Here is a 13,609-nt window from a genome sequence, read left to right on the forward strand (position 1 = left end):
TAATTGGTGAGGAACAGTGTGGATTTAGGACGGGTAGAGGTTGTGTAGATCAGATTTTTGTGGTAAGACAGATATGTGAGAGCTATAGGAAAGGGGAAGGATTTTTTTTTTGGTTTTTATGGATCTGGAAAAGGCTTATGACAGGGTAGACAGAAAGGCACTGTGGGAGGTTATACTGATTTACGGGATAGGAGGAAAGCTTCTAGGAGCTGTCAAGAGTTTTTATGAGAGTAGTAGAGCTTGTGTCAGGATTAGAAATAGAGAGAGTGAATGGTTCGAGGTAAAGGTGGGACTTCATCAAGGATGCGCTATGTCGTCCTGGCTGTTCAACTTATACATGGATGGGGTGGTGTGAGAGGTAAATGCAAGGGTAGTGGGTCAGGGATTGGAGATGGTTAAAGAAAATGGAGAAAAGTGGGATGTGAGCCAGCTGTTGTGTGCGGATGACACTGCGCTTGTGGCAGGATCGGAGGAGGGATTGAGGAAGTTGGTGACAGAGTTTGGGAGAGTATGTGATAGAAGAAAGCTGAAGATAAATGTGGGTAAAAGTAAGGTGATGAGATGTACCAGGGGTGAAAGTGGCAGTAGACTGGAAGTGAGCATTAAGGGAGCGACTGGAGGAAGTGGATAGTATTAGTTACTTTGGGTGCAAATGTGGCAGGAAAAAGTGGAGTGAAGGTGGAGGTAGAATGTAGATTGAGAGAAGCGAGTAAATGCCTTGGTGGATTAAAAAGTGTAATGAGGAATAGACATTTGGGAATGGATGCTAAGAGGAGACAGTATGAAGGAGTGATTGTGCCAACAGCAATGTACGGGGCAGAAACATGGAACATAAGAGAGGAAGAGAGAAGGAGTTTGAATGTGTTTGAAATGAGGTGTCTGAGAAGTATGATGGGGGTCACTAGGCTAGATAGAGTGAGAAATGAGGAGACGAGGAGGAGAACAGGGGTGGAAAGGGAGTTGGGAGATAGTGTTGATGAAAGAGTATTAGGAGTGTTTGGACATGAGGAAAGAATGAGTGAAGAAAGACTAGTAAAAGAGGTGTGGAAGGCAGATGTGGAGGGAGTGAACATGAGGGGACGTCCTAGGATGAGATGGATGGATGGGGTGAAGGGGGCTTTGGGGAAGAGGGGAATGTCAGTTGAGGAAGGACGGGAGAGGACAGAAGACAGGGGTGAGTGGAGAATGGTTTTATATGGATGGGGTTGTGATGCATGAGGTGGAATGGGTGGGGGGATGGGGGGTGAGGTAGTATGTGTGAGCAAAATTTGACGCAGCCCGAAGGGATTTCTCCCCGTCATCTCCTTTTATGCATGGGGGAATGGAGAGGGTGGGTCGCTGATTTAATGAAGCGGCCTTACTGTGGATGTGCTGTGCCTTGTTACACTGTCTCTGACAGGGCAGTGGACAAGGTGCAGGGATGACTCGTCATCCAGGAGTTGCTAAGATGGGAGGGAGGGTGGAGGGGTGTGGAGTGTATTTAGGGATGGAATGGGTGGGAATGGTTTTTATGCCTTTTTCTTTTTGGCTACCTTCCTTGTAAGGGGGAAAAGCCTTGGTATATGTGTGTGTTTTTTGGTTACCTCCCTTGTAAGGGGGAAAAAGCCTTTGGTATATGTATGTATAACAAAGGTCAGATAACTTAATCAGAAATAAAGTATCATAGGTTATATTATTATAAAGACATTGGTGAGAAAGTAGATACAAAATCAGTTAGGAAGTAGAAAGAATAGAACATGTAGAAATAGGTAACTCATTGAGTCTACTTAATCATAGAACAGACAGGAAAGAGGACAGAAATAGAGGGTCAGAGAGGGAGTGAGGGTGTTGACCTAGGACTACAGGAACTTGTGAACTAACTTACTCGTGACTAAATTATATTTCTACAAGAACGTGTGTAAGTGTGGTTTACAGTTGTGTTTGAAATTATATTTACTCCAAAGTGTTTGAAAATTTTGTTCTGTTGGAAATATACAGAAAACAAAACAAAAATCTTTTATTAGCCATGCTACCTTTCCAACATAAATTTTACCTTTACCACCTCTGGCTTTGCCTCTTTGATGAAATATTGTCCCCAAAGATAAGAGGTTATTATTTCTAACAAAAACCAACAGTCTTCAACACCCTCAACTCAAAATTTGCCCAACCTAATCTCCACCTCTTTATAATGTTATTGCACTCAATAGTAGATGCATTGGTTACTGGTGACAAAATAGAATCATTACCTCTAGCCAGATCTAACTTAATCTAACCTGTCAGACAGTCTTTGAATTGGACCCAAGATCTCTTTCTTTGCTTGAGTATCTTAGTCTTTTCTGAGAGTTGGCAGTTGAGTGAAATAATTAAGGTGTATATTTTATATATTGTTTGTGTTTAATGTCCAGTAGTTCTAGACTGTAAGTAATAAGTTTATAAAACAAGTCAGTGTTTCTTTGTTTTTGTTTATTTTGTTAGATTGAACAATATTGATCCAGAAGGCATTTGTGAATCTATCAAATGTTGCAATCTGGAGCAGCTTAAGATTCTTGAAGCACAGATAGAATTTGATGTGGCATTTATTGACTTGGAAGGTGCTAAGGTATGAAATTGACATTATTCTCTGTTGCTCAGATTATTGTTATAATCTTGCTAATATTAAGATCTTTATATTTTGATGATTAATAGCACATATTAATGTACTAGGATGCTTGCTGACTAACATTGCTACTTGTGGAGGTTGAAGTGATGACAGTTCAAATCCTGCTGCCAGCAAGTTGGACCTAGGGCATGGGTCATTAAATTCCATGCTACAAATTTGTGAGAGGCACCATCCTAGCCTCCTGATTGGGGGAGTTTGGAGATGTTATACCAAATTATTAATGTACCTCTTGATTGTTTTCATTGTAACTGCTACCCTTTTTACAGATAAAGGCTGCAGAATGCATCCTGGATGGCCCAAAACAGAGAATGGTGTGGGTGGTGGATAGTCAAGATCGGTTAATGAAATGGTGCTCCAGTGGCCAATGGACAGAGCATTCTGTCCAGAACATGTTGTCACCATCTTTAGATATAAAAAAAGTAATTACTCTCTTCAGTGGAAGGTAAGCCAACAGAATTCTTTGACAAAAAACAAAGGGATGATCAAAAATGAGATGGATGGATGGGATGAAAGGGGCTTTGAGCAAGATCAGAAACTTGTGACAATTTTATTTGATATTATTTTGATAGTTTATATATTGTGTAGATAGTTAATACAGTAGAAGCCCGATTTAACAAATCTCAATTTGGCGGAAGCTCAAATTAGCAAACTGCAAATAGCAATAATGAAAATGCTCAACTTAGCGGAAATGGTCCGCTAAGTTGACCATTTTCCACTAGCTGGCCAGACGCGTGTCTACGGAAATAGCTCAATTTAGTGGGAACGGTAAGCCGAGTTGAGCATTTTCCGTCAACTGGCCACATGCGTGTCTCAGAGTCCAATGTTACCAGATTTTGGTGATGGAGTCAAGGAAAAATTTATAATTTAGTACTTTGTAGGTATATAAATATATATATAAAATATATATATATATATATATATATGTATATATATGTATATATATATATATATACAATAATATATAATTCAGTGACCTCAGCTAGAGACCTCGTTTTTCTGCACAGACACCAGCTAGTGAATACCTGTGAATTTTATATCTCCGAATAGTGTTAAGTGATTGTGTTGTGTTTTTGTAATTGTATACGTATAGCGCTATACAGTTACAGATATAAGATAAAGTGCAGGGTTCTATTTAATTTCAAAACAGTTTTCTGTTACCGTATTCCAAAGGTAGGAGAAAAAGTATAAGGTAAGCAGAGTAAGCTTCGCGTATTTAGTTTATTAGAGACCGCTTTGATTTTTTGTTGTTGTTGATTTGTATTTTCTCTTTGCCGTTTTTATTGCTAAAGGGGGAGCGAAATGGCTTGTGAAGGTTGCGTGAACCTAGAGGTCCGTCTCAGGATGTGTGAGGAGGAAATTCGGCTTCTCAGGAGTGCGCTCCGTGAGAAGAGTGAACCCTCCCCACAACCCAAAGAGCGTTCCACTTCTTCACCTACTGTCACTGCCATGAGCGAGTGGCGCTCCGTGGGGTCCCGTTTGTCGAGCCCGCGTTCGGTAGACGTGTGCCCTGTGGAGCAACCGCTGGCTCTAGTCAATCGTTTTGCTCTACTGGAGGATGAAGTGGCTGAAAACCAGGAGTTCTTGGTGGTGGGGGACTCCATGGTTCGAGGCTATGACGACATCCTGCAGCGAAAGACTAAGCGACGTTGCAAGCTTGTATGTCAACCGGGCCGTGGGATCGTTGATTGTACCCGGTCCATCAGGGAGCAAGGACGGAAGAACACGGTTACGATTGTACATACGGGTAGTAACGATGTAGGTAGGGTGAGATCAGAGGAGCTTGTTCGGAATTACAAGGTCCTCCTTCAGGAGATGAAGGAACGTGGGAGCCGTCACGTAGTCTGTGGAATCCTCCCGAGGATCTACGCAGGTTCGTGTTGGAACAGTAGAGCCATAGGGATCAATGATAGGATATCGCAGTTGTGCACACAATTGGGATACCACTTTCTTGATCCTTGGTATCTCTTTTCTAGGCGCCATGACCTTTACGCTTCTGATGGGATCCACCTTACCCGCAGAGGCAAAGATGTTCTTACAAACCTCATTGTAGGAATTTGTAATGAACCAGCTCCTTTTTTAGGGTAGAAGGCCAAAGGGAAGGGGAAATAGAATGTACTTGGGAAAACAGTGTAGAGTATAGCATTAATGTAGAACAATGTACCAGTATAGGACAAAATATAATTTTAGGATATAATGTCGCTAGAGGACGAAATGTCACATTAGGATATAATGTCATAGGACAAAATGTCGCAATGGGATATAATGACAGTGGAGGACAAAAGATCACGATGGGAAGTAATGGTAAAGGAGAACAAAATATCACGATAGGATGTAATGATAATGGAGGAGAAAATATCACGGTAGGATATAATGTCATTGAAGGCCAAAATGTAATTTTAGGAAGGGATACCGGACAGAATGTCAATGAAGGCCAAAATATCATGATAGGATGTAATATCGCTAGAGGACGAAATGACACATTAGGATGTAATGTCTTAGGACAAAATGTCACAATGGGATGTAATGACAGTGGAGGACAAAAGATCACGATGGGAAATAATGATAGTGGAGAACAAAATATCACGATAGGATGTAATGATATAATGGAGGAGAAAATATCACGGTAGGATATAATGTCAGTGAAGAACAAAATATAATTTTAGGAAGAGATACCGGACAGAATGTCAATGAAGGCCAAAATATCAAGATAGGATGTAATGACAGTGGAAGACAAAAGATCACGATGGGATGTAATTATAGTGGAGGAAAAAATATCACGGTAGGATATAATGTCACTGGAGGACAAAATATAATTTTAGAAAGGGATGCCGGACATAATGTCACTGAACGACGGGAGGCCGGCGTGAATCACGGTGACGTAGGGGGACAAAATGTACAAAATAGATCGGATGACCGTAATCGACCAGATGTCCGTGATGGGGGAAATGTTAATTTTGATAGGAGAAATGTTAATGAGGCATTGAATGTCAATGAAGGACCAAATAATAATAATATAGAGCAAGGCATAAATAAAAAACAAAATGATAATATAAGACATGATATTGAAACTCAAAATGTGTCAAAAAGAAATAATCAGGAGTTTCTTAAAACTATGTACTTTAATGCTCGTAGTATTAGGAACAAATTTCAAGAAATACAGGCGTATGTCAAAAGCGAAAATCTCGATATGATAGGAATAACTGAGACATGGTTAAATGGTACAGAGTTCGAAGCTGAATTTAATATTGCGGGATTTAAACACTTTCATCAGGATAGAAACCACAAGAAAGGTGGGGGTGTTCTATTGTACGTTAAAAACAATGTTCATGCTTGTGTTTTAGAGAAAGTGAAACAGGATGCATATGACAGTTTGTGGGTTGAGTTAACCCAAACAAATGGACAAAAAATGAATATAGGTGTAATATATAGGCCAAAGACATTATCATTAGCAGACGACAAACTGTTATTTCAAGAACTGTCTAGTTTCTGCAACCGGGATTTATTGATAATGGGTGATTTCAATTTTACTGACATTGATTGGATGACCCTTGAACATGGCCATATAGGTAGTCGCTTGATTGATTTTCTTGGTGACAATTACTTAATTCAGCATGTAAAAGAGCCCACAAGATATGGAAACTTACTCGATTTATTGATCACTAGCCGCGAAAGCATGGCAACTGATGTAGAAGTCGGTGAATCTGTTGCAAATAGCGATCACAACTTAGTCAGATTCAAACTCCTAAACAATTTTAGAATAGATACTTGTGCTTCTAAAATACCCGATTTCAGTAAAGCTCAGTTCATAGAACTACGTCAGGAGCTTCAGCTTACAGATTGGGAGGAAAAATTAAACGAAAGGCCTGTAGATCAGATGTGGGAAATATTTCAAAATACGCTCACTAAGATGATTCAAACTTACATTCCTTTTAAGGACAGACGTCCCCCAAATCAGGCTCGCCCAAAGTGGCTCGACAAAGAAACTGAAAAAAGTATTGCTAAAAAGAGACAGGCTTAAAAGAAATATAAGTGCTCGGGTGCATCTAATGACTATGAAAGTTATGTATCAATACAGAGAGATTTAAAAAAGACAATAAGAAAAAGAAAACGACAATACGAAATGAACATCGCTGAGAAATCCAAAGAGAATCCCAAAGAATTCTATAGTTACATTAGAGATAAAAAGGTTGTTAGGAATCACATTGGTCCACTATTATCTGCTGACGGTCAACTTGAATATTCAAATGAAGGAATGTGTAATCTCTTAAACAATTATTTTAGCTCGGTATTCGTAAACGAAACACCTCAAAGTGAATTCCAAACTGAAACCTGTGAAAAGTCTGGGGTAAACTTACTCACTACGGTAAATATAACAAAAGAAACAATTAAAAGGTGTATAGACAAACTCAAAGTTAATAAAACACCAGGGCCTGACGGTTGGCATCCAAGAATCTTAAAGGAAATGAAAAATGAGATTGTTGTTCCATTAGAAATTATTTTCAAGAAATCCATCATATCCGGAGATGTCCCAAGAGAATGGAAGCTAGCTAACGTTACTCCCATATTCAAAAAAGGTGACAAAAAGAAACCAAATAACTATAGGCCTATTAGTTTGACTTCGATCGTAGGAAAAATAATGGAAACTATCATCAGAGATGCTATCGAATATCATTTAGAAAGTAACCGTTTGATAAATGATAGCCAACATGGTTTCAGACGGAAACGTTCTTGCGTGACTAACTTACTCGAATTCTACAACACAGTTGTCTCGAATTATGACAAAAGAAACAATATAGATTTAATATATCTAGACTTTGCAAAAGCTTTTGATACCGTCCCACACGAAAGACTACTTACTAAATTAGCTTTGCATGGAATAAGTGGTAGCCTATTAGGTTGGACTAGTAATTGGTTGAAAGGTCGAAAACAGAGAGTTGTTTTAAATGGAAAAACTTCTGGATGGAAAAGTGTTGCAAGTGGAGTTCCTCAGGGTTCCGTTCTTGGGCCACTTCTATTCATAGTATATATAAATGATATAGACCATGGACTAAAATCTACTGTTTCCAAATTTGCTGATGATACAAAACTGTGCGGAGTGGCAAATGATCACTCAAACCAATTAGATATTCAAGAAGATTTAGATAAATTACAGCAATGGTCTGAAAAGTGGCTAATGAAATTTAACACAAGTAAATGCAAGGTAATGCACATAGGTAAAAATAACAGCAAGTACGATTACAAGTTATTTGGAAATTCGTTAACAAAAGTGGATAGTGAAAAAGATCTCGGCGTAATTATCAGTAACGACCTCAAATCATCCAAGCAGTGTATTTCAGCCTCTGAGAAAGCAAATAAGATTCTGGGATTGATTGCGCGATCTTTTGATTTCAAAAGTCCATCACTCATTAACAAGCTATATAAATCGTTAGTTCGTCCACATTTGGAATATGCTGTTTCCGTATGGTCACCGAATCTCATTAAAGACATTGACAGACTGGAAAAAGTACAACGGCGAGCCACAAAACTGATTCCAAATATCAAAAATAAATCATACGAAAATCGACTTAAGCACATGAATCTGTTTTCCCTAAAAAAGCGTAGACTCAGAGGTGACTTGATACAGGTCTTTAAGATTTTAAAGGGAATTGACAACATCAAAAGTGACCAAATTTTCACATTGAATGAGAATCAGACAAGAAACAATGGTCTCAAACTGTCCGGAAATAGATTCAATTTGGAAGTAGGTAGAAACAACTTTGCCAACCGTGTAGTTAATGAATGGAATAAACTTCCTGCACAGGTAGTGCAATGTAGTTCAGTTCGAAGCTTTAAGAATCATTTAGATAAATACCTAAGTAAGATGCTGTAATTATTATAATTTATGTTATATATTTGTTTTTGTTTTGTTATAATTTGTCTGTCTGATTTTCATTTATTATTAGTTATATGTCAATTTATTATCATTTACTATTTACCTGTTTGTTTGTTATTCAACTATACCAATGCATTTATTTATGTATTTTAATTGTTATTTACATTGTTATAGTTTTCATTTATTATTAATATGATTTTTTTTTCTGCTTTTTTTTTTTTTTTTTTTTCTTTTCTTTTTGCATCCGACCTAGATATGGATCAAAAGGTCTCCTGTCGGCATGCTTTGCCTTTGTAATCCTTTGTAAAGTATAATTGTAGCAGAAATATATTCAAGTAGAAATAGATGGTATAATAGGACAACAAAATAATGAAACTAAGTTGATGGGAAAATTCAAAATCAGTACGCGAGAGTAATCACCACGAAAAACACTTCTATAACAACAAACTACGTTTTCTGCAACAACAAAACAATAACGTACTCTATCCAAAAACCAACTGCCCAGTCCTATTAATAGCTAGAATTATGTACAGTACATCAAACCAAACACGAAGCTATGACTAATATTCCACGAAATTCACAGACAGCTCATATCATTTGCAATTCACGGTTGTGCTGCCTATAATTCACTTACAATAATATATACTGTGTGTGTGTGTTACACTAGGGAATTTTTAGGTATGTATCATTTTTATAATCCGCTCTGGCATCCCTGTTACACCAACGCTCACTCGCTCAATTTAACGGAAAATTCAATTTAGTGGACTGGACCTTGGCTGAATTAGTTCTTTAAATCGGGCTTCTCTGTAGTCACAAAATATTATACCTTGTTCTAATATCCAAACAGTTCTTCAGATGTTGGTTGAGGATTATGAATTTTTTATCCTTTGACCTACAAAATAGAGGGCAAATTTTGAATGTTTATTTTTTTTTATAAAAATACAGTCTTCAGTATTATTAAATGTGGTATTTGTTCATAGACAGCAATAAGTTATTACACCTTTTTTTAACAGGTATATTGTAATGCTGAGTGGCAAAGGAAAGTTGACTATAGTTAGTGGTATTACTGGGCTGGATTTGTGGACAAGCTCCAAAGACTCACCCATTCTAGATTTTGAAGCATTGCCAGGTGAAGAGACTATGGCACAAATTCTGATATTAGTTGATAAATCTGAAGGTGGTCAAGAACTCCAAATATTTGATCTTCATGGTAAGTAATTATTTCTATTTTACTCAGAGTACATGATTGTATTAAGTTGTGAATTTTATTCTTAATTAGTGCTTCAATTTTGATGCATGTTTATCTGTGATGGTTAAAAGTGCTAGATTTGTATTCTGGGTCATTAAGTTTTATGACAACTTCATACATACATATACCAAGGCTTTTTCCCCCTTACAAGGGGGGTAGCCAAAAAGAAAAAGGCATAAAATCATTCCCACCCATTCCATCCCTGAATACACTCCACACCCCTCCACCCTCCCTCTTATCTTAGCACCTCCTGAATGACGGGTCATCCCTGCACCTTGTCCACTGCCCTGGGTCAGAAGCAGTGTCGCAAGACACAGCACATCCACAGCAAGGCCGCTTCATTAAATCGGCGATCCCCCCTCTCTGTCCCCCCATTGCATAAAATGAGAGGACGGGGAGAAATCCCTTCGGGCTGCGTCAAATTTTGCTCACACATACTACCTCACCCCCCATCCCCCCACCCATTCCACCTCATGCAATCACAACATCATCCATATACAACCATTCTCCACTCACCCCTGTCTTCTGTCCTCTCCCGTCCTTCCTCAACAGACATTCCCCTCTTCCCCAAAGCCCCCTTCACCCCATCCATCCACCTCATCCTAGGACGTCCCTTCATGTTCACTCCCTCCACATCTGCCTTCCACACCTCTTTTACTAGTCTTTCTTCACTCATTCTTTCCTCGTGTCCAAACCATCCTAATATTCTTTCATCAACCCTATCTCCCAGCTCCTTTTCCACCCCTGTTCTCCTCCTCACCTCCTCATTTCTCACTCTATCCAGCCTAGTAACCCCCATCATACTTCTCAGACACCTCATTTCAAACACATTCAAACTCCTTCTCTCTTCTTCTCTTATGTTCCATGTTTCTGACCCATACAGTGCTGTTGGCACAATCACTCCATACAGTCTCCTCTTAGCATCCAATAAATGTCTATTCCTCAATACACTCTTTAATCCACCAAGGCATTTACTCACTTCTCTCAATCTACATTCTACCTCTGCTTTCACTCCACCTTTCCCTGCCACATTTGCACCCAAGTATCTAAAACTATCCACTTCCTCCAGTCGCTCCCTTAATGCTCACTTCCAGTCTACTGCCACTTTCACCCCTTGTACATCTCATCACCTTACTTTTACCCACATTTATCTTTAGCTTTCTTCTATCACATACTCTCCCAAACTCTCCACATGACAACTTCATGGTGTCCCAATAATACAGAGATGATGTTGATTGTCATTCATGTGCACTGGGTTCTGTTTGATTCAAGGATATAACAATATGTGGGGTGGGGTGATGAGTGGGAAAGTATATGCAATGTTGCCTAAAAGGATGACAAGAAGAGGTGTGGATGTAAATGTATTTAGGGGAGAGGGCAGTGGATTGTAAGATCATTATGTGGTAAAAAAGAAATTGAGATTGAAGGCTAAGCGGAGTGGGAAGAAAAGAAAAGTATTGAAGTGCTGAAAGTGAGTAAATTAAATGAGAAAGAAAAAAGAATACTATGCAAAGCTGTGAGAACTATGGGATGTACATAGGCTTTTTCCCCCTTACATGGGGGGGTAGCCAAAAAGAAAAAGGCATAGAAATCATTCCCACCCATTTCATTTCCCATATATTCCACTCCCCTCCACCATCCTCCCTCCCTCCTATCTTGGCACCTCCTGGATGACGGGTCATCCCTGCATCCTGTCCACTGCCCTGGGTCAGAAGCAGTGTTGCAAGACACAGCACATCCACAGCAAGGCCACTTCATAAATTCGGCAACCCCCCTCTCTGTCCCCTCATGCAGAAAAGAAGACGGGGAGAAATCCCTTCCCGTATAGGATGTAGTGAAGGATAAAGGAGAATCAGGAATAGAGGAAGATTGGATATATTTCAAGGAAGAAGTGCTAAAGTGTGCAAAGACAGTGTGGAAATAAGAGGAGGCAAAGCTTGAGAGAAGTATGGATATGGTGAAGGATAAAGGAAAAACAGGAATATGGGAAGACTGGATATGTTTCAAGGAGGAAGTGCTAAATTGTGCAGACATGGTATGTGAATGAAGAGGATGGAGGAGGGGAGCAAGAGAATTGGTAAATGGTTTGTGAAGTGAAGGCAGTAGTGGCAGAAAAGAAGTGAGCATACAAAGAATGGTCACAAATGTGTGAGAAGCTGAAAGTAGAGCAGATTTAAAGTGGAGAAAATGTGTAATGGAATTTTTTTTAGAATAAAAAGATCTATTGGAAAGAAGTGAAACAAGAGAAGAGGGGATAAATCAGATTGTGTGGAGGAGGTAAGATTACAGAGGGACAGATGCTAATGAAAGTGTAGGCCATAAAGGGAAGATGAGTAGAATATATCGGGGATTTGTTGGATATGTAGGAGGATAGGGAAGGTTTGATTATAGCAGTGGGAGATACCTGGAAATTGACTGAAATGGGAGAAGAGTAAGATAGAGCTACAGGAAAATAGGAAGTACAAAGAACATTGAAAGAGATGAATGCTGGTAAAGCACCTGGGTTGATTATCATGTGGAGTCAGATGAAGGGAAGAATAATTACTGTTGAATGGCTAGTGAGATTGTTTAATGTGTGCTTAAGGACAGGAAGTATTCCAGTGGACTGGAGGAGTACATGCACATTATTATACAAAGGAAAAGGAAAAAACATGAATTTAATAGCTTTAGAAGGATAAGTGTTAAGTGTAGTTCTCTTAGGCTGGATAGGGTGAGAAATGAGGAGGTGAGGAGGAGAGTGGGGGTGGAAAATGAGTTGGGAGATAGGGTTGATGAAAAGGTATTGGGATGGTTTGGACACATGGAAAGAATGAGTGAAGAAAGACTAGTAAAAGAGATGGAGGGAGTGAACATGAGGGAGCAACCAAGAATGAGATGGATGGATGGGGTAAAAGGGGCATTGGGAAAGAGGGGAATGTCTTTTGAGGAAGGAAGAGAAGACAGAAGATAGGGGTGAGTGGAGAATGGTTGTGTATGGATATGTTGTAATGCATGGAAGGGAGTGGGTGGGGGATGGAGGGGGTTGAGGGAGTATGTTCGATGCTATCGAATATCATTTAGAAAGTAACTGTTTGATAAATGATAGTCAGCATGGTTTCAGATGGAAATGTTCTTGCATGACTAACTTACTTGAATTCTACAACACAGTTACCTCGAATTATGACAAAAGAAACAATATAGATTTAATATATCTAGACTTTGCAAAAGCTTTTGATACCGTCCCCCACAAAAGACTACTTACTAAATTAGCTTCACACAGAATAAGTGGTGGCCTATTAAGTTGGACTTGTAATTGGTGGAATGATTGAAAACAGAGAGTTGTTTTAAATGGAAGAATTCTGGCTGGAAAAATGTTATGAGTGGAGTTCCTCATGGTTCTGTTCTTGGGCCACTTTTATTCATACATACATACATATACCAAAGGCTTTTTCCCTCTTACACGGGGGTAGCCAAAAAGAAAAAGGCATAGAAATCACTCCCACCCATTTCATTTCCCATATATTCCACTACCCTCCACCCTCCTCCCTCCCGCCTATCTTGGCACCTCCTGGATGACGGGTCATCCCTGCATCCTGTCCACTGCCCTGGGTCAGAAGCAGTGTCGCAAGACACAGCACATCCACAGCAAGGCCGCTTCATAAATTCGGCGACCCCCCCCCTCTCCGTCCCCTCATGCAGGAAAGGAGAAGACGGGGAGAAATCCCTTTGGGCTGTGTCAAATTTTTTCTCATACATACTTTCCTCACCCCCATCCCCCACCCACACCCCCTCATGCATCACAGCTTCATCCATACACAACCCTTCTCCATTCACCCCTATCTTCTGTCCTCTCCCGTCCTTCCTCTACATA

The 13,609-nt window shown here is 39.5% G+C and overlaps 1 protein-coding gene across 1 annotated transcript in view; it reads left to right on the plus strand.

Moving 5' to 3' along the window:
- Nucleotides 1-13,609, plus strand: part of LOC143023169 (kinetochore-associated protein 1-like) — a 182,299-nt gene that overhangs the window by 38,199 nt on the left and 130,491 nt on the right. Inside the window, exons 5-7 of the mRNA XM_076181690.1 lie at nt 2,455-2,578; nt 2,905-3,080; nt 9,524-9,720. Coding sequence (XP_076037805.1) covers nt 2,455-2,578; nt 2,905-3,080; nt 9,524-9,720 — 497 coding nt within the window. The remainder of the gene's footprint in view (nt 1-2,454; nt 2,579-2,904; nt 3,081-9,523; nt 9,721-13,609) is intronic.

The sequence above is a fragment of the Oratosquilla oratoria genome, unplaced genomic scaffold (genome assembly GCF_046742065.1).
Source record: "Oratosquilla oratoria isolate Oo_2021 unplaced genomic scaffold, ASM4674206v1 SCAFFOLD45, whole genome shotgun sequence".
Lineage (NCBI taxonomy): Eukaryota > Metazoa > Arthropoda > Malacostraca > Stomatopoda > Squillidae > Oratosquilla > Oratosquilla oratoria.